The sequence below is a fragment of the Salvia miltiorrhiza genome, chromosome 8, assembly GCF_028751815.1.
Source record: "Salvia miltiorrhiza cultivar Shanhuang (shh) chromosome 8, IMPLAD_Smil_shh, whole genome shotgun sequence".
Taxonomy (NCBI): Eukaryota; Viridiplantae; Streptophyta; class Magnoliopsida; order Lamiales; family Lamiaceae; genus Salvia; species Salvia miltiorrhiza.
In genome coordinates, this window is record NC_080394.1 from 41,817,811 (window position 1) to 41,844,753 (window position 26,943).

General features: G+C 34.0%; 2 protein-coding genes and 1 long non-coding RNA gene across 3 annotated transcripts; 2 read left to right on the top strand and 1 right to left on the bottom strand.

The window, feature by feature from the left end:
• Positions 1-572: 572 nt before the first annotated feature.
• Positions 573-6,079, top strand: LOC130998488 (uncharacterized). The gene is made up of 18 exons (XM_057923906.1): positions 573-674; positions 758-796; positions 886-960; positions 1,577-2,331; positions 2,405-2,977; positions 3,192-3,266; positions 3,362-3,421; positions 3,513-3,677; positions 3,748-3,843; positions 3,939-4,121; positions 4,192-4,287; positions 4,388-4,453; positions 4,531-4,596; positions 4,725-4,894; positions 4,979-5,159; positions 5,225-5,341; positions 5,427-5,570; positions 5,717-6,079. Exons 1-18 carry the CDS (start codon positions 638-640, stop codon positions 6,077-6,079), a joined length of 3,261 nt encoding a protein of 1,086 aa, XP_057779889.1. The 5' UTR covers positions 573-637.
• Positions 6,080-6,810: 731 nt separating this feature from the next.
• Positions 6,811-9,633, bottom strand: LOC130998489 (protein FAR1-RELATED SEQUENCE 5-like). Its single transcript, XM_057923907.1, has 5 exons — positions 9,621-9,633; positions 9,074-9,256; positions 8,467-8,917; positions 7,700-8,218; positions 6,811-7,648 (listed from the first exon to the last, which is right to left on the bottom strand). The coding sequence occupies exons 1-5, from the start codon at positions 9,631-9,633 to the stop codon at positions 6,811-6,813; spliced, it is 2,004 nt and encodes a 667-aa protein (XP_057779890.1).
• A 628-nt stretch (positions 9,634-10,261) lies between these two features.
• LOC130997096 (uncharacterized) lies at positions 10,262-11,967 on the top strand. Its single transcript, XR_009092958.1, has 2 exons — positions 10,262-11,417; positions 11,625-11,967. It is a non-coding gene; the product is annotated as an uncharacterized LOC130997096 (long non-coding RNA).
• The last annotated feature ends 14,976 nt before the right edge of the window (positions 11,968-26,943 follow it).

A 26,943-nucleotide genomic window follows, 5' to 3' on the forward strand; every position in this document is an offset into this window, starting at 1 on the left:
TTATGATCGTTTGGTTTAGTGTTGGAGTTGGAAACTCTTGTTGATTTCGTTAATGTTCAAATACCATGTTCTAGTTAGTTCGTCGTTGAGTTGCTTGCGGAATTCTCTTGGATTGTGTGTGTTTGCTGAACATTCATTTGATTAAATGTTAATATGTTATTTCGCCTAGATAATCGTTGTTTATGGTGTTGAATTGATGATTGCTTTCTAGATTGCTAGTTTAGAACCTTAGCTTTGTTTTCCTTCTTGCGTTCTTATTGGCTTCCTATCTTTTGCCTAGTTAACTTTATATGCTTTATTTTAATTACGCATTAGTTAATCGGAGAGAAAGTGTCAGACCCAATTACCCGATTAGAGTGTTTAGATTTCTTTTAAGGTTCTTGTGAGCAATACGATTAGAGCCCTGCTAAGTCTTCCTTGTGAGACGACTTGAGTCACCTTACCACCCTAGGACGACCTCGTATAAATTCGAGTCCATCCGTTAGCGGTGTTTTTGGATGAGTCAGTCCCCCCCCATAATTTTCAGAATTGTTTGCTCATTTTACTTTGGTTTAATTGTCAGATTAGTGCGTACGGTTGTCGTCTTCTTGTCTTTACTTTATTTCTCACTTATGATTTAACTCTGTAGGTATTCTGTATGGGTTCGGCAAAAGGCAAAGAAAAGGCTTTAGATGGTATGGATTAGGTTTCAAATATAGTTTTATTTATATTGTTGCTAATTGTCAATTGTATAATGGATTATATTTCCTTTGTACAGATGGTATAAAGGCTCAAACAGGCAAGAAAAGGAAGAAAGGTATGCTCATATTCTGTTCTTTCTCTTTGTTTTATGTGATACATTTAGTGTTAATATTTTTTATTTAATCAATACAATATAATGTATAGGTGAAGGATCGTCATCTACTCGTGCATCAAAGAAGAAAAAAATCGGAAAATCATCGGGATTGAAAAATGTGGAAGGTATATAATATATTATGTTCCAAATCTTGTTTTTCTTTGTAGTTTATGTGTACATTGAAATGAGTTTTTACTGTTTACCTGTTTGTTCTTTTTAGTTTATGTAGCTGTTCAAATGAGTTTTGATGCATGTTCAAATGAGTTTTGTAGTTTATGTGTAGATTGAAATGAGTTTTTACTGTTTACCTGTTAGTTTTTTTTAGTTTATTTAGCTGTTCAAATGAGTTTTATGTGATCAAATCTTGTTTTTCTTTGTAGTTTATGTGTACATTGAAATGTAGTTTATTTGTAATGGTAGTTGTTGCAATGAGTTTTTAGTTTTTAAAGTTAGTTCTTTTTAGTTTATTTATCTGATCAAATGACTTTTGGTTTGGTACAAGTTAGTTCTTTTTTAGTTTATTTATCTGTTCAAATCAGTTTTGATGCATGTTCGAAAGGGAGTTATAAATTTATAATGGTGGCTTTACTTCTTACTAATTAGTTATTTTTAGTTTATGTATCTGTTCATTTGATTTATGAATCCTGTTCGAATTCTATTCACACTTATTACAAATAAATTTTCATTTAATATTTGTTGTTGTGTTCTTTAAACTAATTAGTTTGTTCATTATGTTTACAGATCAGTCCATGTCAAATGAACCAAAGAGAAAGAGGGGCAAAAAAAAGGTTTTTGCAAATCCAAAGAATGTCAAATGTAGAAGACGCGTTCTGCAGAGCAAGAATGGTGTTCAGCCGAAGGAGAAAGCAGACCACCCGCAGCTGAAGACTCGTACCACAACTAGAGCCTTCTTCAAAAAATTGGCTGAATTGAACGATGCACAGAAGGCTGCCGTCCGGGATATTGGTTTCGGACAGATATTGGGGTTTAATGTGAATAGGGTGCCATCCAAAATGGCATATTGGGTGCTGGACAGATTCAACAATAGGAATTGCACACTTGAGATTGACAATTTGACCAAGGTTCAAATTGAGGAAGATGATGTCTACAGGGTGTACGGATTTCCCAAGGGAAAAAAGATCATTAAGGAATTTGAGCGCACGGCAGTAAATGAGCTCTTTATAGAGTGGATGTCATTCTTCGGTGTTGTGAAAAGAGATAAAATCAAAATAAAGGCAGTGTTACGTCATATGATTGACTGTGCAGATGGCGGGACATGGTTTAAGCGTCATTTCGTCATCGCTTTGTGTTTCTCGTTGATGGAGAGTTGTACTAATGGGACAGTACACCCGTACGTATTTACAGCTCTGGCGAACATCAATGAAGTCAAGTCATGGAATTGGGGAGAGTATCTATTGCGTTGTTTGATAGATCACAAGAGATCATGGATGGCGGACAAGACAAAAGTATTTGGTGGGCCGACATTGTTCTTAGTTGTAAGTATTCAATTCATTAAAAATAACTTATGATATATATTCTTTTAATTGACTTGTTCCATTTTCGTCACAGCTTTTCTACGTGGATAGGGTTCGGATCGGTAGGGAAACTGTGCCTAGAAGTTTCCCTATTTTCGTGAACTGGGATGGAAAAACTTTGAAAAAACGTCAGGAAAAAGAGCTCGACGATGATTTCTTTGGAGGTGGTTCTGTTGCACCACCAATAGAACTGCCAGATGAATACAAAGAAGAAGAACCATTTGAAGATGCACATGGTGAATATAGGGGTCCCGTGGCCAGACAATTGATGAAGGACGCGATAGTAATTGGTCAGATGATCCGTAAAGCACGTGAGATGGTTCATAAAGTTTCAGCTGAGGAGAAGGAGTCAAAGTACTTCAAGGATAGCTTGGTAGCAGCTTCAAAAATTATAGGAGTAAAGATTGATGTCGATGGGAAGTTGCCTTCTAAGTTGCCTGAGGGACTGGAACCTGAAACTGACCCATATTGGTATATGGACGAAGTTCACGCTGCAGTTGATGCAGCTTCATCTGACGCTGCGCTTGAGAAAACAAGGCATGTGGATGTTGATATCCCGAGTTTCTCACTAAACGTTGATGAAGTCGACCAAAACCTTGAGACCAATGTAAGTGCTCTTTGCTAAGTATTTAAATTTTCTAAAATATGTTATATGTGTAAGTGAGAAAGTAGATATTCTTTTATTTCATAATTCTGTTCGTTTATAAAATTGTTCTGTTCAAAACCGTAATATTTAGAACACTATATAGTTAACTTCAGTTTGATTATGTGTGTGTATCTGGTCGTTTATTGATTTCAAATTTGTAAAATATTTGGCAAAGGCTGGGGTTATACATGGAAGCGTGACTGAAAACCATGGACAGAACGGTGGAGGCCAAGATGACATGACTGGGGATGTACGTTTTAAACAAACCATCCATTATATTTTGCATATAATATAGTGAATTATCATAATCTATCTTTATTTATTATATATATTTTTTAATAGCAGGTCTTGGAACAAAATGAAGGAGGAAATACAATGGAGACATACACTGAGATTCAGAATAAGGTTAAATAGTAGCTACCTATGTCATGACTCTAATTATATTCGAGTGTATTTAACTGATATGTTCATTTTGTTGTTCTTAACTTTCACAAAGGATGGGGTTAACGATGGACCAGTTCCTGAAAACGGTGAAGGCATAACTGGTGAAAACGTTGAAGGCATAGCTGCATCAAAGGAATTAGCAAACGTCCAACACGCCGTCGGTGTCCAGCACGCCGTTAGTAAGGAGAAAATGGTTCAAAGTTCAACCATGGATGAGGTATTTGATTACTAACCCTAAATCTATAATTCATTAAAGTATGAGGTATTTTACTATGTTATTTATTCAGGTTATGACTGATGCTGCAACTGGAAGTGAAAAGGTTCAAGGCGACAATGTTAGTGACGTTGTCGTTGCTCGGAAGACAGTAAGACGTTCTAACAGGGTAATCCGAGAAACACTGTTCGTTTGAGTAATATGTCTGTTCGTTTTATTTTGAGTTATATTCGAATATATTTAACTGATATGTTCATTTTGTAGTTCTTAACTTTGACAAAGGATGGGCTTAACGATGGACTAGTTCCTGAAAACGGTGAAGGCATAGCTGGTGAAAAAGTTGAAGGCATAGCTGCATCAAAGGAATTAGCAAACGTCCAGCACGCCGTCGTTGTCCAGCACGCCATTAGTAAGGAGAAAATGGTTCAAAGTTCAACCATGGATGAGGTATTTGATTACTAACCCTAAATCTATAATTCATTAAAGTATGAGGTATTTTACTAGTTTATTTGTTCAGATTATGACTGATGCTGCATCTGGAAGTGAAAAGGTTCAAGGCGACAATGTTAGTGACGTTGTCGGTGCTCGGAAGGAGGTCAGACTTTCTAACAGGGTAATCCGATAACACTGTTCGTTTGAGTAATATGTCTGTTCGTTTTATTTTGAGTTATGTTCTTATACGTGTTAAACAAATGTGTTTTGAAACTTGACAGGTTAAGGGAAACTTGGTGGGTGATGCCGGAAAGCATCTGCTTCGTCCTACCACAACAAAGACAGGGGTAAAGGTGGCATACCCTGTGAAGAAAGCAAAAAAATAATTCGATATGGTTGTATGTTAATTAAATAATTTTAGCAGGTTGACGAGAACTCCAAAACAATAGATGTGGTGGATCGGTTAGCATTACAGGCCATTGACACAAACGTATGTGTCCTTTTGAATTGTTTATATTGATGGCTTATAACTTATTTTGGTAGTGTTTGATGTTCTATATATATGAATTAATATATTATTATAAATACATTGTCGTATTCAATCATTTTTTTTTGAAGATTATTAGTCCAGAAAGACGTGAGACTAAAGCACCCAAGCAGAGCATGTTCTTGCATACTTTAAAATTCCGCTCACCCTATTTTCAACGTGATATAAGCACTTCAAAACCGTTGAAAAAAAATGAGAAGGAAGTGGGATTTTATGCCATGTACTTGGAAAGTGGGGAGAAGTAAGTCATTATTTTGATAAATTTTATACTTTAAAAACATTGCTATGATATTTGTTTATATTAATTTGTTTATATTATGTGTAGCAAGGAAATTTTATTCGAATTCATGGATATACAAGTAAGGCGTTTCGAGATGTTATCAATGAGAAGAGGCAATGTGGTGAACATTTCTCTTATAGATGCATGGACGCTAGTTCTGAACTGGAAAGAGCAGTATCGTTCAAATAGTTCACCCCTCCGATTTTTTTCTACGGCCAGCCTATATGTAAGTTATTTATGTTCATATTCAATAAAAATAAACTCTAATTTATATTTTATTATTATTTTTAGCTTGACAGTATAGCTCCAGAAAATTTAAGTCTTGAATCACAAAGAGCTAAATTCGTGATGGAGTTATATGTGGAGTTGACGGAGTTTGGAAAAAATCCAATTGAGAACATTGATATGGTACGCAACTACTTTTTAATTGAACAGGAACAGTACTTTTCTAAATAATGTAAATATTATTTGTAATATATTTGTTATTGGACAGTTTTTCTTCCCCGTATATGAACAAGAACGGTACTTTGCATTGTGCGTGGATTTAAAAAGGGAACGAATCTTTGTGCTGGACAGTCTCATAGACATATTAGGTGATCATGATTTCAGGAAGTATGACAGCCTTTGCACCAAAGTTGTAAGTATTTAGAACTACTATCTGTTCATTAAAATTATAGATCTGTTCGTTTTTATTTTATGACTTCTCTATTTTCCACAATATTTAGCTTCTCTGTTGAAGCCTTCTCTATGTCTGAAATTATCCAATTTTTTAATAAATTGCAGCGTACACTATTGGCGTATTATCTCAACTACAAAGAAGAGACCATGAAGTCAAAATCGGTGTCGAATTCCAAAATGCAAATTGTCAAACTGAAGTGGGCGGACAAGAGAAATACATTGGACACAGCTATTTATCTTATGCGCCACTTGGAGACATTCATGGGAGATAGTTCGTCAAATTGGAAGTGTGACATGTCCAACATAAGTACACGACAAATCTCTCGAATGCGGGTGAGGTATTGCTCGTCCATAATATCATGCGCTAGGAACGAAGTGAAGAAAGAGATTGAGGACAATGCTGCAATTGAATATCGTAAGATTTGCAGTGATCCATCGGTTAACATAGATTCAGTCTTGGTGGGTTGAGTTAGATTGATTTCTAAATAAATTTAAATTCCCTTGAATTGTGAACTTATTTAACTTAACACTTCCAAGTGACTTGATCGTTTTTTAGAGATATTATGGATTTAGATTGTTTTGAGATATTATTGATTTAAGTTGAATTATCTTGATTTAAATTGTTTTGGACCTATTAATTTAAATTGTTTTGATTAATCTATGGAATTTTTGTAAGTGTGTTTTATTTAGTTGGGCCATTTAACTGTATTTAAAATACTATTTAAAGTGTAATATCTAAAATTCAGGTCCAACATAATATAAAATCGGAATTTAAAGTTAATACTTTTCCATACGTGAATGTCATATTATGACAATGAACAGGATGCGTTAAAATTTGAACATATAAGATCAAAAGATGAACATACAAAATATTTCGCCAAAAAATAGATACAATTTTTCCATATGTGAATTTCATGACATAGTGAAAATAAAAAAGTCAACAAAATGATATCAACTATAAAAATCCACTGTCGTTACTACTTTTCAAATACATAAAGGTTCACAATAAAAAAAATATTCAACTTAATAATGCTTTGTAGGGCAGTCAACAAATAGAATTGAACAAAATCACTAGATAAACTATACACATAATGAATAAAAAAAAAGTCAACAAAATGATATCAACTTAAAAAGTCTAGCATCGTTATTGAAAATCAAATACACAAAGGTTCACAGTAAAAAAAAAATGCTCAACAAGATTAATGAGAAAGCTTATTTGTTGGGCAATTCCTCGAATCATGATGCCCCATCGTATTGCATTTCTTGCAATTACGCAATGGCTTCTTAGCAAGAGCCATGGCCTTCTCTTGGTCAGATTTTCTTCTTCCACCTGCGCCACTGCCTTTCGTTTTGGATATGAGAGGAGGTAACACAGATGGTACTTCCGGTGCTGCAGTACCATAAAAATCCTTGAAAACCCTATGCTTAGCTTCTAGCTTAGACTCTGTACTGCCCTCTTTCGCAAATCTTTTTTCAACTTCAATCAGCGCAGCAAGCAGTTCTTCACGTAGCACTTGATTGTCACCAACATACACAATACAATTGCCAACAACGTTGAAAAACTTATTGTTACCAATAACAGAATTTTGGCTTGGTGCACTGCCGAGGTCAAAGCCAGGAACCATGGCCGACAATCTACTAAATTTACTCCAGCGAACTGATATGTATTTATCAGGAATTCTTTCAACTTGCAATGTGCGAAATGCAAGAAAAATGTGTTTGCACAGAATACCTTTCCTGACGAACAGATTGCAGCTGCAATATGTATAAGCGTCCGACAGTCTATGTCGCACCACGAATTTCCCATCAATATTGTCATGCACAGTATATATGCTCTCATCAACTTGCTCCTCCATCTTATACATATTGCAATAGGTTTGCGAAGCAACTATCTCTTCTTGTACCTCCTTGAATATGTTGTTGGTGTATATGGTTGCAGCATGCTTCTCTATTTTAAGTCTCGTCTTCATGGGTAGAACTCCGGTCTCGTCAGCAAAGGTAGTCTTATGATAATTATGTCGTTGAGCCTCCAATGCACTGCAATATTGCATATAAAACAACATAAGATTTGCATTCTTATGGACAAACCGTTTGAAGTAGCTATTCTCGCTCTCTGACAACGATGTAGTTCTGAATAATCCACTCATACTGACATCTCTAAAGTATGCAGGGATCCAGTGTGAACGATCATCGAACATATCAGAAAACCATCTATTATCTGACAAGTCGTACTCATCCATAAGATTTTTCCAATTCTCTTCAAAAACAGCAGGCTCATCAAATTCAGACCAAACAAAATTCCCAAAGTTGGTTTTGAACTCAGTGCTATCCCTCAATCTTTGCGGCATCTTCTCAGCAACCTTCATTGTAATATGCCACATGCAATATCTGTGACGTGTTTGAGGCCAAACTGCCGCAACAGCCTTTTTCAACCCTGGATCTTGATCAGTTATTAATAGTGGTGGGGCATTTCCCACGCATTCAACAAACTTTTCCAAAACCCAAGAATACGAATCAACATCTTCTCGAGATATGATGGCTGCCCCAAAAGACAAACACTTGCCATGGTTATCCCTACCCGTGAACGGTGTGAAGATCATTTTATACCTGTCAAGGCAAAAAACGAATCTTTAATACTATGACATCAAAACGGAAAAAAATAAATGTTCATACTACAACAATATAAAAAGAATAAAACTGCCTTTCTAACCTACTTGAACAGTTACCAATTACTATCGAACAGTCGTGTAAAAACGTTTGAACACAAAACAAAATAAGAACAATTTTAATAAATAATTTGAACACATAAAGAAACAAAAAAAAAATTACACAGAACATAGAAAAATTAAAAATACCTGTTGGTATTGTATGTTGCGTCGAAGGACACAGCTTCACCAAATAATTTGTAGTTCTTAACAGATACTTCGTCGGTCCAAATCAACCGACGCAGCCTGTTCTCATCGTCTACATCATAGAAATATTGGAAGCCATTGCCTAACTCTTTTTTATTCATGAATGTTTGCAAAATCATGTGAGCATCTGAATCAAGTGCGTAAACATTAAGATCACGTACAAAATTCTTGAAATCATTACTGACGCAACCAATATCCTCATATTCGCCCATAATCTCTCTGTACATACGGAAAGATCTAATAGGCCCAATGTTTGCTTTAATCGCGGACGTAATCCACATCTCATGGACGGGGGTAACGTTCCTGTTCACGGGCATAAGGTGTCTAGATACAGTAGGAACCATGGCGTGATTATGACCCTCAATGAACGTGCGCACCTTATACATACCAAAATCTGAAATTTGAAAAATAATCCGAGCCCTGCAATTAACCTTGCATGACGTTCTCTTACGCTTCTTGGTTGAGCGTTTACTTTTGGGCATCAATGACTCGTCGGGCTTAGGAGGAATACCTTCTCTATTGCATAACACATAGTATAAAATAATTGTACCATCATCATCCTTTGTGCTTGTGCTTTTTCTGGATGTAAAACCGCATAACTCTGCATAATCGTCGTAAAACTCACATCCTACATCCAAATTAGGAAAAATCTGCCCCACAAACGGTTTGCTCTTAGACTCGCATTCAGGGATTGTAAGTTCAACTGTTTCATCTTCTTCATACGCCGGATATACTTGAAAACAAAAAATACAATAGAGACAATTTTAGAACATGAATTGATCGTTAATGCTCATTAAATAAATAAACTGTAGTAGTTACAAAGAACAAAAAATGTGGGAAAATGACAGCGCAGAACACATTACACAAATGAACTGTTCAGTTGTATAAACGAACAGAAACTATTAAAAATCGAACAGAACAGTACGCATAACAGTATACAAGAAACTGGTGTAGATGGATAATTGAAATACAAATCATTAACAAAAAGATGTCACTGAATCATTATGAACATATAATGCACGAGTTCGAAAAAAACAACAAATATATACTTGTTTGGAATCACCGTGTAAAACTACAATGAAAAGAAAAAAAATTACCTGTATCATCCATGGAAGCCGACTTCAATTTTCTGAAGAACACACGTCGTTTTTTTTTAACTCTCCGAGACGAAGCTTCTGAGATTGATACTGAATTTTGATATTGAGTTTTACGGTAGGAAGAATTTCACAGCAAGAGGAATTTTACTGAATAGATATGGTATAATCAAATCTTACCAAAAAAAAAGAAGATAATGAAAGATTACGTATCTTAATACACGGTTAGTTATGAAATGCAATTACTATAATGACCTTTTCGAAAATAATTAAGGGAAAATGCTGATTGAAATTCGGCCATTAGATTTAAAGGAATCAATGCTCCAGATCACTTCTCTCTTCTCTAAATACTTGTACTTCTCTATTGAACCCTTCTATATATATATATATATATATATATATATATATATATAGGGTGAGGCTACAATGAAAACACTCCTAAGTGTATAAAATATGGACAAGATCCAACCGTCCATCTCTAAAATATTAACGGATCAGATTTTAATTTAATCATTTTGATGGTTCTTTCGATTTTAATGTATAGTTCGTAACTGAGATTGTGTAAAGGTCAAAAATGTCATAACAAGTGGTGTTGACTTTTCGTATATCTCTCTCTATTCCGATTTTAGCGCAGTGGGATATGGAAGAATTTTTTTTCCATGTGGCAAATGATTTCCGCGGTGATTCTTGAGGGTGGGATATAAATTGAATTACAAATCAAATGCCACCCAACAATGCCTCCATTGAACCGATAATTTTTTCTTTTTGTAGAAGATTAAATATATATATATATATATATATATATAATATTGAATGAATTTTGAAGTATTTGATGCTGATCTTTTTGGATATCACTCTCTCTCTTTAATTATAACCTACCTAATCCAATTCATAGAAAACACTCTTCCATCTTTTGCACTCACAGACGGCGGCACAACTAGGATTCGATTTGAGGATCCGATTTCGTCGACGGCGACGCAAGGTTTGTGAACTTTGAGTTCGATTGTAGGCTATGTTTCATCTTATTATTTTTTTTTTGTTTCTTTAAAAAATTAAATTTACAGTGAGGAATATGTCAATTTTTTTGAGGTTTTGGAACTTGATTCAAAGATTCATGCTTGTGTTGTTTTTTTGAAAGATTTGTGTTTTATAATTGTCCCCTTGTGTTTTTAAACGAATGTGGGGTCTGTTTGTCATTTGTTATGAATTATATAGGCTTTAAAAATTATATGACATTCTCTTACGAATCATGGTTTAGTTGTTATGAATTATTTATTCTTTGAGAATTAAATTACATTCTCTTAAGAATTATGATCAGTTGTTATGAATTATATATTCTTTGAGAATTAAATGACATTCTCTTAAGAATTATGGTTCCGTTGGTATGAATTCTATATGCTTAAGAATTATGGTTCAGTTGGTATGAATTCTATATGGTTAAAAATTATATGACATTCTCTTACGAATTAGGATTTAGTTGATATGAAGTATATGTGATGTATGTATTATGGTGATGATATTACCATTTCATATGAATTGCATTTGCATTAAAAATTGTATTATATTCTCTTACGAATTATGATTTAGTTTCCGATTGAATCCAGTAATCGATTTTTTTTTTTTTGGGTGCGAATGTGGGTTTATGTGCATGGGTTTTGGAGAGACGAAATGGCGAAGACGAAGTGTGGATCTCGAGGTTCATTACAGTGGGTTTCTTTTTTTACAGTGGAACCTATCTGCAATCTTTCTTTCACTCTTAATTGTTGGAACATGAGGATCATAGCTGCCAAGCAACTGAAGGTATAATACTTAATTGGTGTGTACCCTAGTTGTGTTACGAATTTTGGTGTAGTTATTACGATTCGTAAACTATATTGTCTTTTTTATTTTATTTGTTATTTTTTTCTATTTTTTTTTTCTTTATTGAGTGAACTAGGTTTTTATTTGTTATGTTCCCTAGTTGTATTACGAAGTTTGTTGTATTTATTACGAATTTTTACATGTGAGGTATTGTGCAATGCCTCTTGGGTGGAAAAAAAATATCGCCAGAGATGCGGTTGCAGTGGGAGCTAATGCGTACTACGACGAGTTCTTCAATAACCCCGCTGTAGATATTGATGCTACTTTGCTAGGAGGATGAACTCAATGACGCATATTTACTTGCAGACTGAAACTTTGGTTATTTTTTTGTTTAAAGTTGGATAATCTTTGGATCATTTCATTAGTTTTGCTTTTCGGATATTTGTTGGAAGTTTTGCATACATCTGTTATGTTACGAATTACACTTTATTATGTAATGAATTATACGAATGGCTTGTGGAATTAAAAAAGTGTTACGAATTTTATATTATTTTTGTATGAATGGGTAGTATAAATTTACAGAATTAAAATCATCATTGTATCTTGTCAAAAAAAAAACACCATGGCTTAGTCAAATTCCATTACTTGAAATGCCAAAATAACTCAAAATAAAATTCAAACACATGAAAAACGAAAAAATTAAAAAATTAAATTGTCAATATTTGTTTTGAGGATGCATCCAGATGTTTGTATTATTTTCGTACGGAATAAATGAAGGTTATTTTATTAAATGAAAATTATTCCAGAATTACGCTTTATTATGTAATGAATTATATGAATGGTTTGCGAGAATATATTATTTGTTACTTGTGGCTCATGTCAACAACCAATTAATATGTAATAAATAATTTTACAAGTGTTACGAATTTTATATTATTTTTGTATGAATTGGTAGAATAAATTTTTAGAATTAAAATTATCATTATACCTTGTCAAAAGAACTTCATACCTATAGAAATATAAATCTAAAGATTATAACTACTGAAAATCGAGATTCATAATAATCAATAAACAACTATAGAATTTATAGACCTTAAAGAAATGAGTATATAATTCCATGACATAAAAACGCCAAAAGAACACCATGGCTTATTCAAATTCCATGACTTGAAAATGCTAAAAGAACTTCAAATAAAATTCAAACACATGAAAAACTAAAAAATTCGAAAAATCAAATTGACAAGATTTTGTTTCTCGTTGTCCAATCACTCCTCTTCACTATCTTCTTCAACAACATTGCTACAATTGCGCGAATCATTTGTGAAAAATTCCTAATATACAAACGCTTAACATTATTAATAAAATTCGTGCAAAACTACTAAAATGCGTGCAAACTTCCTCATATATGAATGCATAACATAATTAATAAAATTTGTGTAAATTCCCCACAATATAATTCGTAACATGATTAATAAAATTCGTGCAACCATCCCCAACTTCCCAGACAATCAAACAGACTTGTGTTAATAATTCACGATTCATCATAATAAAATTGCATAATAACTAACAAAAGAAGAAAAGGTTAATATGTAGATTGAATAATAAAGATTTGTATTATACAATATTTGGAGTTTGAATGTGTAGTTTCCTACAAAACGTTGATTACTATATATTAGAATTAAGAAATACAATATTACAAACGCGTAACATTATTAATAAAATTCGTGCAAAACTACTAAAACGCGTGCAAACTTCCTCATATATGAATGCATAACATAATTAATAAAATTTGTGTAAATTCCCCACAATATAATTCGTAACATGATTAATGAAATTCGTGCAACCATCCCCAACTTCCCAGATAATCAAACAGACTTGTGTTAATAATTCACGATTCATCAGAATAAAATTGCATAATAACTAACAAAAGAAGAAAAGGTTAATATGTAGATTGAATAATAAAGATTTGTATATATTATACAATATTTGGAGTTTGAATGTGTAGTTTCCTACAAAATGTTGATTACTATATATTAGAATTAAGAAAACAAGTGGCTGGATGATCCATGCGTTAATTTGCAGAAAAATAATAATGAATTCAAATAGCTTTGCAGAAAAAAGAAACTAAGTTTTTTTTTTTTGGAGCCGACAGAAACTGATTTTAATGTTTAAGAAAAGCTTAAGCTTTAGTTTATAATGTATTTAAGAGATGGCAGACGTGTGTTTAATAATTAAAGAATATATGGTAATAAAGATTTGATATCTTAGACAAATCTTCTAAACCGAAATAATATTGCATAAATTACTATGTTATCCTCAACTTGATCATGCGTGTGTTATGAAACATATGATTAGGCTAATTTCAAGCCACAAGATCATTGAAGATTTAAAGGTCAAGATTCATCCATATTTTATACACTTAAAAGTGTTTTTATTATAGCTCTCCCCTATATATATATATATATATATATATATATATATATAAACAAATCAATGTACAATATGAACAAGCATTTTGGTCTAGGTTCGAATCCTGGAAGGTATGAGTTATGTTGGTTTGTTCGTAGAATTTTTTGATTTGTTCGTTATTCTCCATTATCTCGAAAATATAATTTTCTCTATTAGCTACCAGATAAGAATGGAAAAATAGGTAGAGGATCAAATAAGAATGGAAAAATATAGTTAGAAATTAGAATCAATTTGTAATGTTAGATTTTTAAGTTTTATAGCTGATATTTACTTAAAAGGGACGAAAATTTACATTGGCTCGAATTTTTGAGTGAGCGGAAATTTTATCAATTAATTGAATACAATTATTCAATCATTATAAACAGTTTATACAATACTATATACTAACTTATGCAGTATTCTAATTTCTGATAAAAAAATAACATTCTCACTCTAACCTAATTCTAAATAATATATCGCAATTTTCATTTAGGTTCTTGTATCTGGGCCTGTTGAGGGACAAATTTAAGTATGGGCCTAAACCTTCTTTTTTAGGCCCTATTAGATACCAGACCAGTCTGTTCGTTGTTATACACAACATAAATTCTTCTTAAATGCAATAATTTCTTTTTTTGGGCCTATCATGCTTGCGCCGAATATCTAAAAATAATAATATCTTTTTTTGGGCTTACCATGTTTCCGCCGAATATCTAACAAATAGAAAATATTTGAAGACAAAAAATAAAAAGATCATTCATACAATTCACATATAAAGTTAAATGTCAATTTGAGCCATCACGTTCCTTTGTGAAGATCAAGGTATATTTAAAATCTATCTATATAATATATAAAAGAGGAGTTTTTTCCCTTCAATTTTTTCCTTCATTTTTCTCTCTTCTTTCACTAATTTTTCACTATTTTTTTCTTTAATTTTTTTTTCCTAAACATCATAAAATTTAGTACATGAAAAAATACTTAATATACTACATCTTAATTTTAAGTTCGTGAGAAGATTTTTAATATGGTATAAAAAGTCATCAAAAATGAATTTAAAATGAAAAATTATAAAAAAAATTAAAATTAAAAATATTTTATTTTTTCACTCTTCCTTCACATTTTAAAATATTTTATTTATATTTGGGTATGAAAATATTAATTTATTTATTATGACGCTTAATACTCTATAAAAATAATAATGTGTAACGTCAATTTTCATTATCAAATAATTTAAATTTATCTAATAACTATAATTATCATTATACTTAATACAAAGTTGAAAATTTACATTTCAAATTCAAGATTTTATTGAGTAATTGATGTGGATTATTTTATTTTATTATTAAAACATATTTTTCATTTATTTATATTTTAATTTTATTTAATATCTTTTTATTATTTAAACATGTCATTTAATTTTGATGTTCGTCGTGCGAATGGAAGTTCTAGTATGCTTAAAAGTTCAATATCACTCAAGCCGTTACGTTCTTTTAGATTTTAATTTTTTTCCCCCTAACATAAGCAGGTAGATTCTGAAACTTCGAGACTTGAAAAAAAGCATAATTTATATACTCTCCTTCCATGATATCGTTTTCACTTTTATTATTTTGGTCCGTTCATAATATTATTTTCACTTGTATTTATAACAATAGAGTTCACAAACTTTACTCACTATAATAATGAGACTCAAACTCTACTCACAGCAATACCTATTACTATCAACTAATATCCATCACTTTCTTAGAACTTGTGCCATTGACAAAGTAAAAACGATATCGTGGATGGAGGTAGTACTATATTAAAAAGATAAATTTTCAATTTGAAATCAATTTCAAAACTGTGTGACAATTTTGTAGTTATAACGAAATTAAAAGTTAATTTTTCTTTTTATTTTATTTGTATTTATCTTCTTATTTTTTGTTTTATTTATTTTTTTATAAATTATAAAATATTTTATATATATATATATATATATATATATCAAATTAAAGCTCACGATAAGAGATTTAATTTGATATATTTTAAGTAAATATTTGATTTAAAATGTAAAAGTTATATTTATTTAAAGAATTAAAATTTAAAAACAAAATCTCTCTCCTCTCATCTTTTTTCGTATAAATCTATTTTTAATTCTTTTTATTTTTATTTTATTTACATTTTCTTAACTTAGTTCTTTGCCTTTTCATAATATCAATTTTTATTATTGTGAATTCTTCTTTATTTATTTTTTATTTTTTTAATATTCAGTTAAAATTAATTTTTTATTCTATTTATATATATATATATATATATATGATAATTTAGTTAATTTTAATTTTATATAAATATACATATATAGAAATATTTTCTCATTAGTGGACATGATGGTGTAAACTAATATTTCAGAAGTGAACGTATAATTTGGAAAACTATTTTCAAATATAATAAGCAAACAAATTAATCCCTAAAATGTATTTAAAAATTTTTAAATTATTTTATTTTGATAAATTACATAAATAAATAAATAAAAACAATGGATAAATGTATTGCATGATTACCATATTTCTCGACCACACAAATTCTTACAAGAACCCACTCTTTTACTTAGGTATTAATTAAATAAATAAACAGAGAGTGAGATCAAGCATGTAAAAAGGCTACACCATTTTTTAAAGTTAGGAAAAAGTAGCGTGGAATATTAAAGTAGTCTTTTTAGCATAATCCACGAGGGGGAAAAGAACTACTTTGTGTTAAAAGGGCTGTCCACTTTTCTATCTTCACTTGTACTAAATTTAAATACATGAAGAGTATCTTCCTTCCTGCTTTTGAGGGAAAATTAGATTCCTTATGCCTTCTAATTTCGATTATTATCGACATATATTCTTCATGTTTTGGTATGAGATTACGAGGTCATTTGTTCTTTATCTAAATCCACTACCATCCTTGATTTTTTTTATTTCTTTTAATCTCTTTCACTACGGGGTAGATTTAGATATATATAGTCATGAGTGAAAGGAACAAAGTTGAGAATTATATATTCCTTCCTTTTAGATACAACTTACATATATTACCAAAATGCAAATAAAATGGAACTATATAACGACGAAATTGGTTTGAGTGATAAGACATAATGAATAAAATAATCTAACTTAATTAAATATTTGGATTATACAATTCAGTTTGTACTAGATAACTCGATTCATATTCTGATAATTCAATTGTATGATTATTCTATATCACCCTAAAGTTGAGTCGATATTTAATCATCCTCTATTCCATTGCAAAATTCCAAAATATTTTCATTAAAATTATTATTTATTTTGTTTGTTTTAATTTTTTTGTATTTTTGCATGATTATGAAAAAGAACCCTAATTTTTTTGTATATTTTGCATGATTATCATCCTCTCTCTCTCTTCAATTCATCATACACCACATAATCAAATAATCTGAACATACAATTAAATAATCTAATCATACTATAGCTTATCCATTCCCTCCGTCCCTCAAACATCTTTTTAAGGGAGGGTGCAAGGATTTTAATAACAGTTAGTTGTGTATTAGATGAGTGGAGAATGGATCCCACAAAAAGTGAAGATTGTAAGAGTAATAGTAAGTGAAATTAATTCCAAAAGTAAGTTAATTAGGAAGATGTTTTGAGAACGACCAAAAATAGAAAGAGAGGAAAATGTTTGAGGGACGGAGGGAGTATCATATTCACCAAATCAAATGCTCTCTAAGTCTACAATCCATATTTAGGTGAGACTTTAATCCCATTGCCGTTTGGAATAGAAGTCATTGTCATTAATTATATATTCCTTTAGTTGAATTCCATTGAAAAACATATAAGTTGTGAAGGGTCCATAGAGTTAAATCATATATTTAAACTTATTTATATATGTTGTCGTAGTGTCTCTTAGTAATCTGTTGTTTGTGCACTCAAGGGTTCTTGATTCGTTTTTTCACTTTCTCTTTTTAATAAAATTTAATTTAATAAGTGTCTCTTAGTAATCTGGATCAATCTTTTATACTCCCTCCGTCCGCCAAAAGTGGGGCACTTTAGGTGGGCACGAAATTTAATAAAATTGGTGATAATTTTGATGTAGTGGAGAAAGGGTCCCACCACTTTATGAGATATGTGGTTGAGATTGAATTTGGAGTGAGTTTTTTTGTAAATAAAGAGTGTTTGTAAGGTTAAAAGGTTAAAGTGAATGGTGGGACCATTTCCTTAAAAGGAAAGTGGTACACTCTTTGCGGACGCTCGATATAGTAATTGTGCCCCACTTTTGGCGGGCGGAGGGAGTAATTAATAGTCTAAAAAATTACACTAGAGGTCCACGTAATTGATTTGAAAGTAGCTCATACTATCGAATGAGGATCAATAATAATTCTTTACTTTTGTATGTCATATTTCAAACTCTTAACACTACAAAAAAACCGTTGATTACCGGCTGCGTTTGCCGTCGGTAATGGCGAGGCGGTCGCCGGAAATTGAACTATCGGCGGCGAGACGCCGCCGGTAATTTTCTCATCGGTAACACAATTACCGGCGGCAAAACACGCCGCCGGTAATTAACGGCGGTAGTTACCGCCGGTATATTTCCTCGGTGAACGACGGAAAACTGCCGGCACATTACCGGCGGCAATATGCCGCCGGTAATTACCGATGGCGATTTTGCCGCCGGTAATATTCACCGGACGGCAGCGGTGACTCCTGCTAGATATTATTTCATTACCGGCGGTAAATTGCCGCCGGTAATTTTTTTTTGTAATTTAATTAATGAATTAATTATTTTTATTTATGTATTTATTATTTTTATTTATTTATTTATAAGTTAGACGAACTTCCTAGTCGGTCACCCATCTTAGTTATGCTCTAAATCAAGCACGCTTAACTTTGAAGTTCCTTTCGAATGGTCACCAGTACAGAACACTCGTATTATTGATATATATATAGTACCTATTAATTCATTTAAAGTCTAATTCAATATACAAAATCATATATTCATAACCTTATAATATATCGAGATGGTATCGATGAGATGCTATTAATTACGGATCGAACTCGTCTTTGTCTTTAATTTTATGTCGCAAAAGTATTTATTTGTTAATTTATTATTATTATTATATTTTATTTATTATTATTATTTTTTAATCAATCTAGTTTATACACCATAAGTATTTTATCATGATAATTGTATTTTGAATTTATTTCCATACGTCCTTATTTTTATAAAAAAACAAGGGAGATAATTCGTCGTTATTTTGAATTTATTACTTTGTTACGAAGTAATTGTAATGTTGTTTGAAAACATGAAATTAATAGTTGCTCAACATAACATAAATGTAAAAAGAAAGTGCAAGTGTAATTTTGTTCCTAAACATAGTTCAAACAAATAGTTCCAAAACATGAATTAATTAAATAGTCCAAAACATGAAATTAATAGTTCAAAAACATGAAGTGCTGCTCAAGGTAGCTGACCCGACCGCCTCATGAACTTCTCGAATTGAGCCATACGCTGCTTGAATTGAGCCTCACGTGCTGCTTGTTCGGCCTGAAGGCGCTCTTCCAGCGTGGAGATTCGTGTCTTATACTGTGCTTTGAGAAGACCCCCTACTAACCTGGCTCCTACCGGCACTTCCAGTGCCGTAGAGCCGGGACCTGTCGGGCCGTACGACCTCCAAGTAGATCTCAGGCAGCCGGTCCTCTCGCCCAGTCTCAACAGCAATGCGACGAATCTCCGCCTAATTCAGACATAACAATTGAAAATTGTATTAAAATAAATACATTTCACTATGAATTACTAATATTTGATTAAACTTAAACGCTTACATCTAGTCTCTCATCCCTCGGTGACAGAAAAGTTCCATCCTCGCGCATGTGGAGGCGGAGGAAGGTGCTATAGTTCTGTGCAGCCGGGGGGAGTCCAGTCTCCAAGCTCTGTCCATGCATGCATATAAGATAAATAAGTTATTATTTGCGATATTATATATATGTGTATATATATATATAGGGTGTGGTTCTAGAGAGAACTACATTATTTGTGAGAACGGGAGAACCATCAAATCTAATGCATCCACTGTAAAAATTAATGTATTCGCTGTTAAAATTAATGCACTAAAAAAATTAAAAAAAAATGCTCCCTTCAGGATTCGAACCCAGGATCTGCATTCATCTAACAAGATGATGCATCCACCGTAGATCTTGATGATCGAATGGCTGAAAATGGTTCTCCGGTCTTCTTTTATTTATGGTTCTTTCTTGAACCTCTCCCTATATATATATATATATATAGGGGAGGGCTAGAATAAAAACACTCTTAAGTGTATAAAATATAAATGATTTTCAGCCCTTAGATCATCAAGATCTACGGTTGATTCGTAACCCTTTTGGATGAATTCGTGGTCCTGGGTTCGAATCCCAAAGGTAGCAAAAATTTATTTTTCACAATTCGTAACCATGTTGGATGAATTCGTAACCCTGTTGGATAAAATTCGTACATTAAAAAACGTTTATATTTATATTTTAAGAAGTGTTTTTACTGTAGCCCTCCCCTATATATATATATATACTATATATATATATATACTATATATATATATATATACTATATATATATATATATATATATAGGGGGCCGCTCAAATGAGACCCCCTAATTTTAGTGAGATGTAGGGCACAATCTGGTATGTTTATTTTATTAATCCTATGGCTGACATTGTATCTGGTGGGTGATTTTTTTTCGCAGGGTTCGAATCCTGGAGGGAGCAGAATATTTTAAATTTTGTTATTCATCAGTATATACTGCATTGTTCATCAGTATATACGGCCCTGTTCATCAGTATATATGTCTTATTCATTATGAATTTTTTAATTTTTATTTTTCATCAGTATATACATCTTGTTCATTAGATATGCGTTTTGTTCATTAGTATTATATGACTTATTCATTGTACTCATGTTACACGAAAAATAGGGGGTCTCACTGGAGCACACCCATATATATATATATTCGAACCCTGCGAAAAAAAATCATCCTCCAGATACAATATCAGCCATAGGATTGATAAAATAAACGCACCAGATCGTGCCCTAGATTTCACTAAAATTAGGGGGTCTCATTGGAGCGGCCCCCTATATATATATAAATATAAACATTTTTTAATGTACGAATTTTATCCAACAGGGTTACGAATTCATCCAACATGGTTACGAATTGTGAAAAATAAATTTTTGCTACCTTTGAGATTCGAACCCAGGACCACGAATTCATCCAAAAGGGTTACGAATCAACCGTAGATCTTGATGATTTAAGGGCTAAAAATCATTTATATTTTATACACTTAAGAGTGTTTTTATTCTAGCCCTCCCATATATATATATATATATATATATATTACTTATGAATTTATTTGATAATTACTAACCAGACTCTGCTGCAGGGTACGAGTGGACTGAGACCCTCCCACGTGCCTGCTGATCCCTGTACCGGGTCCATCGGGCTCAGACATCCGGTTCGCACGTGCTCGCTGGGAAACGGCCTGAACAGCCTCCTGACTCCAGTATGCCTGGAGTCCTGTCCAGAATTCGGCAGACATCCAGAGGGGTCTATCCATCTCCCGACCTTCATCGGTACTAGCCCTGAGCTTCCTCTTGTAGTCACTCATCATGTCACTGTACCTCTTGCTGGCTTTTTGTTCCCACATCGCCCTGACCAATAGCTCGTCCTCAGGCGACCAAGCAAACTCTTTCTGTTGAAAGAAATAGTTAATTTAATATATAACATTTTACAATAGATAATGATAAATTTATATGCACTATAAATTCAATCATACCTGTAATTTTTGTAGTGTAATTTATTAACTAAAGAGAAAATATCTTAATTATCAATTAAATTATAGTCTTATTCTCAACAAAATTAAATTGTACTCCTATAATTTCATATTTAATCACTAGATTAGGTTTCACTTTAGATGCATCGCTATTAATTAGGTTTCACTATAGAAGCTTGCATCATTTAGATTTTCATGGTCGTAAAAGATTCCATATATATCCTTTATATACCATTGACTTGACTAACTGATACAAGAAGATTTATAACTTCCCATTGAATTTTTTTTGGTGCAATTGAAATGGAATATATATATAAGGAGGAACCTTTCATATGATGCGCATTTCTAAGTCTGCTCATTGTCACATTATATGGTCCATTGGGAATGGTAGGATTAGTTTTTGGGATGACATATGGTTCGGGAATCGCCCTTGAGCTCATACTGTCATCTCAGAAATTGTCACACCTTTCCTCGTATTTGTGATTTTTGGCATGACTTTGCTTGGGATGAGACTTGCTTGCATGATTTATGTGTTGCGCATGATATTCCTGCTGATCATTTGATTGTTGCTCAGAGCCGGACGCCGATTGTGATGGGGACAGAGGATGTGATGCGTTGGGATCTTACCAGCTACAGTGAGTTCTCTACTTCCTCTACTTGGGATCTTGTCCGGAGACGACTGCCCAAACAGACTTTATTTTGCTGATACCTGGAGTGACTGCCTTACTCCTTCTATCTCTGTTTTCCTTTGGCGTTTGTTTTTTGGTCGTCTTCCTATTGATTCTCGTATCAGTCGTGAGGCATCTCTCTTGCCTCCATATGTCTTTTTTGTACGTCCCCCAGTCCGAATCTTGTTTGCATGTTTTTCTGTGGAGTGAGGCTGCTTTGATTATCTGTGCTCATTTTGACTTTTGGTTTTCTACTGTGCAACACCATCTCACACGAGCACTGATATTGCACGTAGACTAGGCCACTGGCGGCGTGCCTTCTCTAGGGAGGACAAGAGACATATTTCCTTTTTGGTCCCCTGTTTGGTTATGTGGTTTCTCCGGACGAAAAGGAATAGTCGTAAACACGAGGCTACTTCTTTCCGTACTTCTCATGTGATTTCGTAGGTTGTTTGACAGCTTTGGCTTCTTGTTGCGACGGGGAAACTCACCGTTTCTCACTGGCGAGGATGTGCCCCCCCGGTTGACTTCATGCCTCCAACATGTCACACCCCAATTCTTGAAACAATAACTATAACCGGGGTACGACTCATCATTTAATATGAACAAGGGAAAAAAAACCCTTGTAAAATCCAAATAAAAAGGATAACAATCGGGCTTAGCCCCTTTGGATGAAGAAAGACAAGTATTCAAGTGACACAAATCCATCAACGAACATAATAACTTCAGGATCATAAGTTTAGTGTCATGCTTCAGATAACCAGCATTTATAGAATGAAATACTTGCGAAATAATAGTCTCGACTCAACAAAGGATATTGTTTAGAGTCACTACATAATAGGTCTTAAGTTAAGGAAAACAAAAGACATATACTGGCTAGTTCTACAACAGAAGTCATAAATGAGTTGAACTCTAGCCTCAGCTCATCCCGTCAGCACCAGCCTTTAACCTAAAAAACATTTGAAGATTTTTGGGCTAAGTACTAATGTACTTAGTGGGCTGCAACTTTTGAAACGTTTCAATCTGAAGAACAGTTTATCCAATCATACTGACATGACTTAGAAGGTTTTTGAAGTGAAATAACTTCTAAGCATGTTAAAACATTTCATATAATACTTAATTATTTTGCGCGCGTTTGCACACTCCATTCTGTTACTTGCTGTGATCCCGGACCATTTAGTCACCGACAGATCTCTTTCTCCCGCTGACTTGAACTGAGGGCGTAACCCAGCCAAGTAAAATAAACCTCGAAAATTAATCCAGACAGGCCTATCATTTCTATGCTCCGGAATACATCCCGTCGAGCACCCTTATAATGCCTCTGGTTAGTGCCCGATGGAGATCAACCCACCGAGTCAGCTAACGGTGTACACAATCCTCAAATAACGTGTTAGGCTATAAGAGAACATCAATTGATTCGTTGTGGCGAGCCTTAAACATGGTAGAGTGCACAAAAATACTTTATTGGATAAACAATTTATATTTCACGAACATTTAAGCTCATTAGCTCAATCATACATTTGTAAAATAAGCCCACCTGAATAGGCGAAGCCTGTCGTTTAACTTATCTCTGAATCGGAATAGCAGTGCTAATCCTCCTGACGTTCAAAGCCTACAAGAAATCTATTCTTAATAGGTCTCTTAAATCAAGTCACGGTAAAGTGCTTAACATTCTATGATTCACTTAGCCGACTTTTCAAAATTTAAAGAATAAATAATTGAAAACATTTCTCTTGGGTTAAGAACACCAACAATATTCTTACTCATCTTTATTTTGTAATTGGAATTATAAATAAAACCAATTAAAACATGATGCAATGCATGACTCATTTCATACTTAAGCCTAAAAAGTGTTTACTAAAAATGCACAAGTTTCTAGTTCGTTCTGCTCTGTTACGTTAACCAGCTCTGATCTCTACCAGCTCTGGCTATCCCAACTCTGGCTCCTAGCTCTGGCCTTCCAGCTCTGGCTTCCCAGCTCTGGCCTCCGAGCTCTGGCTTCCAGCTCTGGCCTCCCAGCTCTGGCTTCCCAGCTCTGGCTTTCAGCTCTGGTATTCAGCTCTGCCTTTCAGCTCTGGCCTTCAGCTCTGGCCTTCAGCTCTGGCTTTCAGCTCTGGCATTTTAGCTCTGGCATTCAGCTCTAGCTTCCAGCTCTGGCCTCCCAGCTCTGGCTTTTCAGCTCTGGTATTCAACTCTGCCTTTCAACTCTGGCCTTCAGCTCTGGCCTTAAGCTCTGGCCTTCAGCTCTGGCTTTCAGCTCTGGCATTTTAGCTCTAGCATTCAGCTCTGGCATTTCAGCTCTGGCCTTCAGCTCTGGTATTCAGCCCCAACCTCTGAACACCTCACGACTCTCTTTCTCAGCTCACGAGTATAGTTCGCACCGATCACCTCTTTGGCAACGGCGAAGCACCGTCACCTCCCTCTGTTTCCGGCAACCGCAGCAAGCCACGGCTGCCACCCTCAACTCTCATCTATTCTCGACTCTCATCCCAATCTCCAATTCAGCCAACTCCACAAAACAACATGCTTAAGACTCGACTTTCAGCAAAATAAATCAAGACTCTACCATTTATCATTTCCTTTAATAGTTATGATGCTAAAACATATAAACACACAAAGATACATGAACATGAACAAGGGCGATGGAGTTCATAGATGAAACCTTGGCTTGAATTTGCTGGCTGCTGTGTGAATCGAGAATGGAGCTATGGTTGCTGCGTTTGATGCTCAGTCCGGGTGGAAACGAAAGAGAGATGAATTGAGAGAGAATGATAGTGGTGCAGCGGAGGGGATGTATTTGAAAAGAGAGAAATAGTGAGGCGGTTGTGGAGAAAATATCTTGGGGAAGATGGGTTGAGCTTTGTCAAGATTATGAATGGGCTCTCATTTATCAACCAAAGGTAATTACAAGATAAGGCCCAAAAAGAAAATAAATCTTAACACATACAAATGCTTGAATGCTTAATTAAATAAATATGCAATGCATATAAATTTAAATAACTAAATTTACAAATGCTTTTGTAAATCATTTTTGTTGCAATTAAAATAAATTCTTTTTCTCAATCCGGCATGAATCATCTAAATTCTAAGTTAAAAAATTATTCTAAACTTAGCTCGAGGAAAACGGGGTATTACACAACACCTCCCGTGAGGCAGACTCTCCGATCCACTCTGGTGCGCTGGCTCCCTCCGGAGTCTCCATGGGTGAAGCTTGATTTATGCTTAATTGTTCTAAATTTTGGGGTTTGCATGAGCTTTATATTAAGATAATCTTCTGAAAATTGGTGCGTTTTATGGTGTATTTTATGCTTTGCAGGAGATTTAGGTTTTCGAGATGAAGAGTTCAAATTTGGGAGAGTTTGGGCTAAGAATCGTGTTTTTGTGCATATTCTGGCACGTCAGAGAAATCAACATATTAGAGCAGCGAAACCAAGCTCTCCAGAGCAGAGAAGCGCTCCAGATCCAGAGAAGTCATTCGACAGAGCAGCGAAATCACAAGTCAGATGGGAGAAAAGTCATCGCAGCGAAGTCAGAGCAGAGGAATCGAAAACGCCAGAGGAATCGAAAGCGCCAGAGGAATCATAAGCGCCATAGGAATCATAAGCGCCAGAGAAATCAAGACGCCAGAGGAATCGAAAATGCCAGAGGAATCGAAAGCGCCAGAGGAATCATAAGCGCCAGAGGAATCATAAGCGCCAGAGAAATCAAGACGCCAGAGGAATCGAAAACGCCAGAGGAATCGAAAGCGCCAGAGGAATCATAAGCGCCAGAGGAATCATAAGCGCCAGAGAAATCAAGAAGCCAGAGACAGGGAGTCAGAGCGGACAAGTGCGCTAGAGCGGAAGCCGTTTCTCTGGCGAGAGCCGCGATTTCCGCAAGAGTGGAGATTATTTTCAGAGCGCGCGTTACAGCTGGAGAGTTGCCTTATCTTGCACGATTCTATTGCCTTTAGAATTCTACTTTGCATGGCAACTTCCATGGTGATCTAGAGGGATTTGAAGTCTATAAATAGGGCCATACTTTTCATTGTAATCATATCATCCTTGCCCTAATCTTTAGTTCCGCCAAGTTAGCTAAAGCTTAGGAATTTTATTGCTTTCATAGTTCTAGTTTCGATTTCTGTTCTTAGTTAGTTTAATATAGTTCTTTTAATTCATGTTTTAGAATAGTTCCCGTTTAGAGTTGTAATTACGTGACAGATTACTTCTCGAGACGATTTACGGTATTTCTTTAAGTCAAGTTTATTTATTTGCTTTTACCTGCGTTTCCTTTAAATTCTGCAATTTAAATCATGCACTTTAAATTATGCAATTTAGTTTCTGCCTAGTTAGATTTTTTTATATTAAATTGAGGTTTTATATAAAAAGAAAAAGAAAAAAGCATTTGAAAGCACAGTAATGCAGACTAGAGGCATGAGACTCGGAAAGGAGCTCGTCAAACAGGAAACAAAGCAATAAGCGATTTAAAAACCATTCAAAAAATCGTCCACCTCCATTTCGTCCGACCAACGGCCTGTGGCGATATTATTCATAACACGCAAACTAGCACTTCCGCTATGATCAATGGAAGTCCCTCGGCTTCTGACCCATTTCCTCCGCATTTC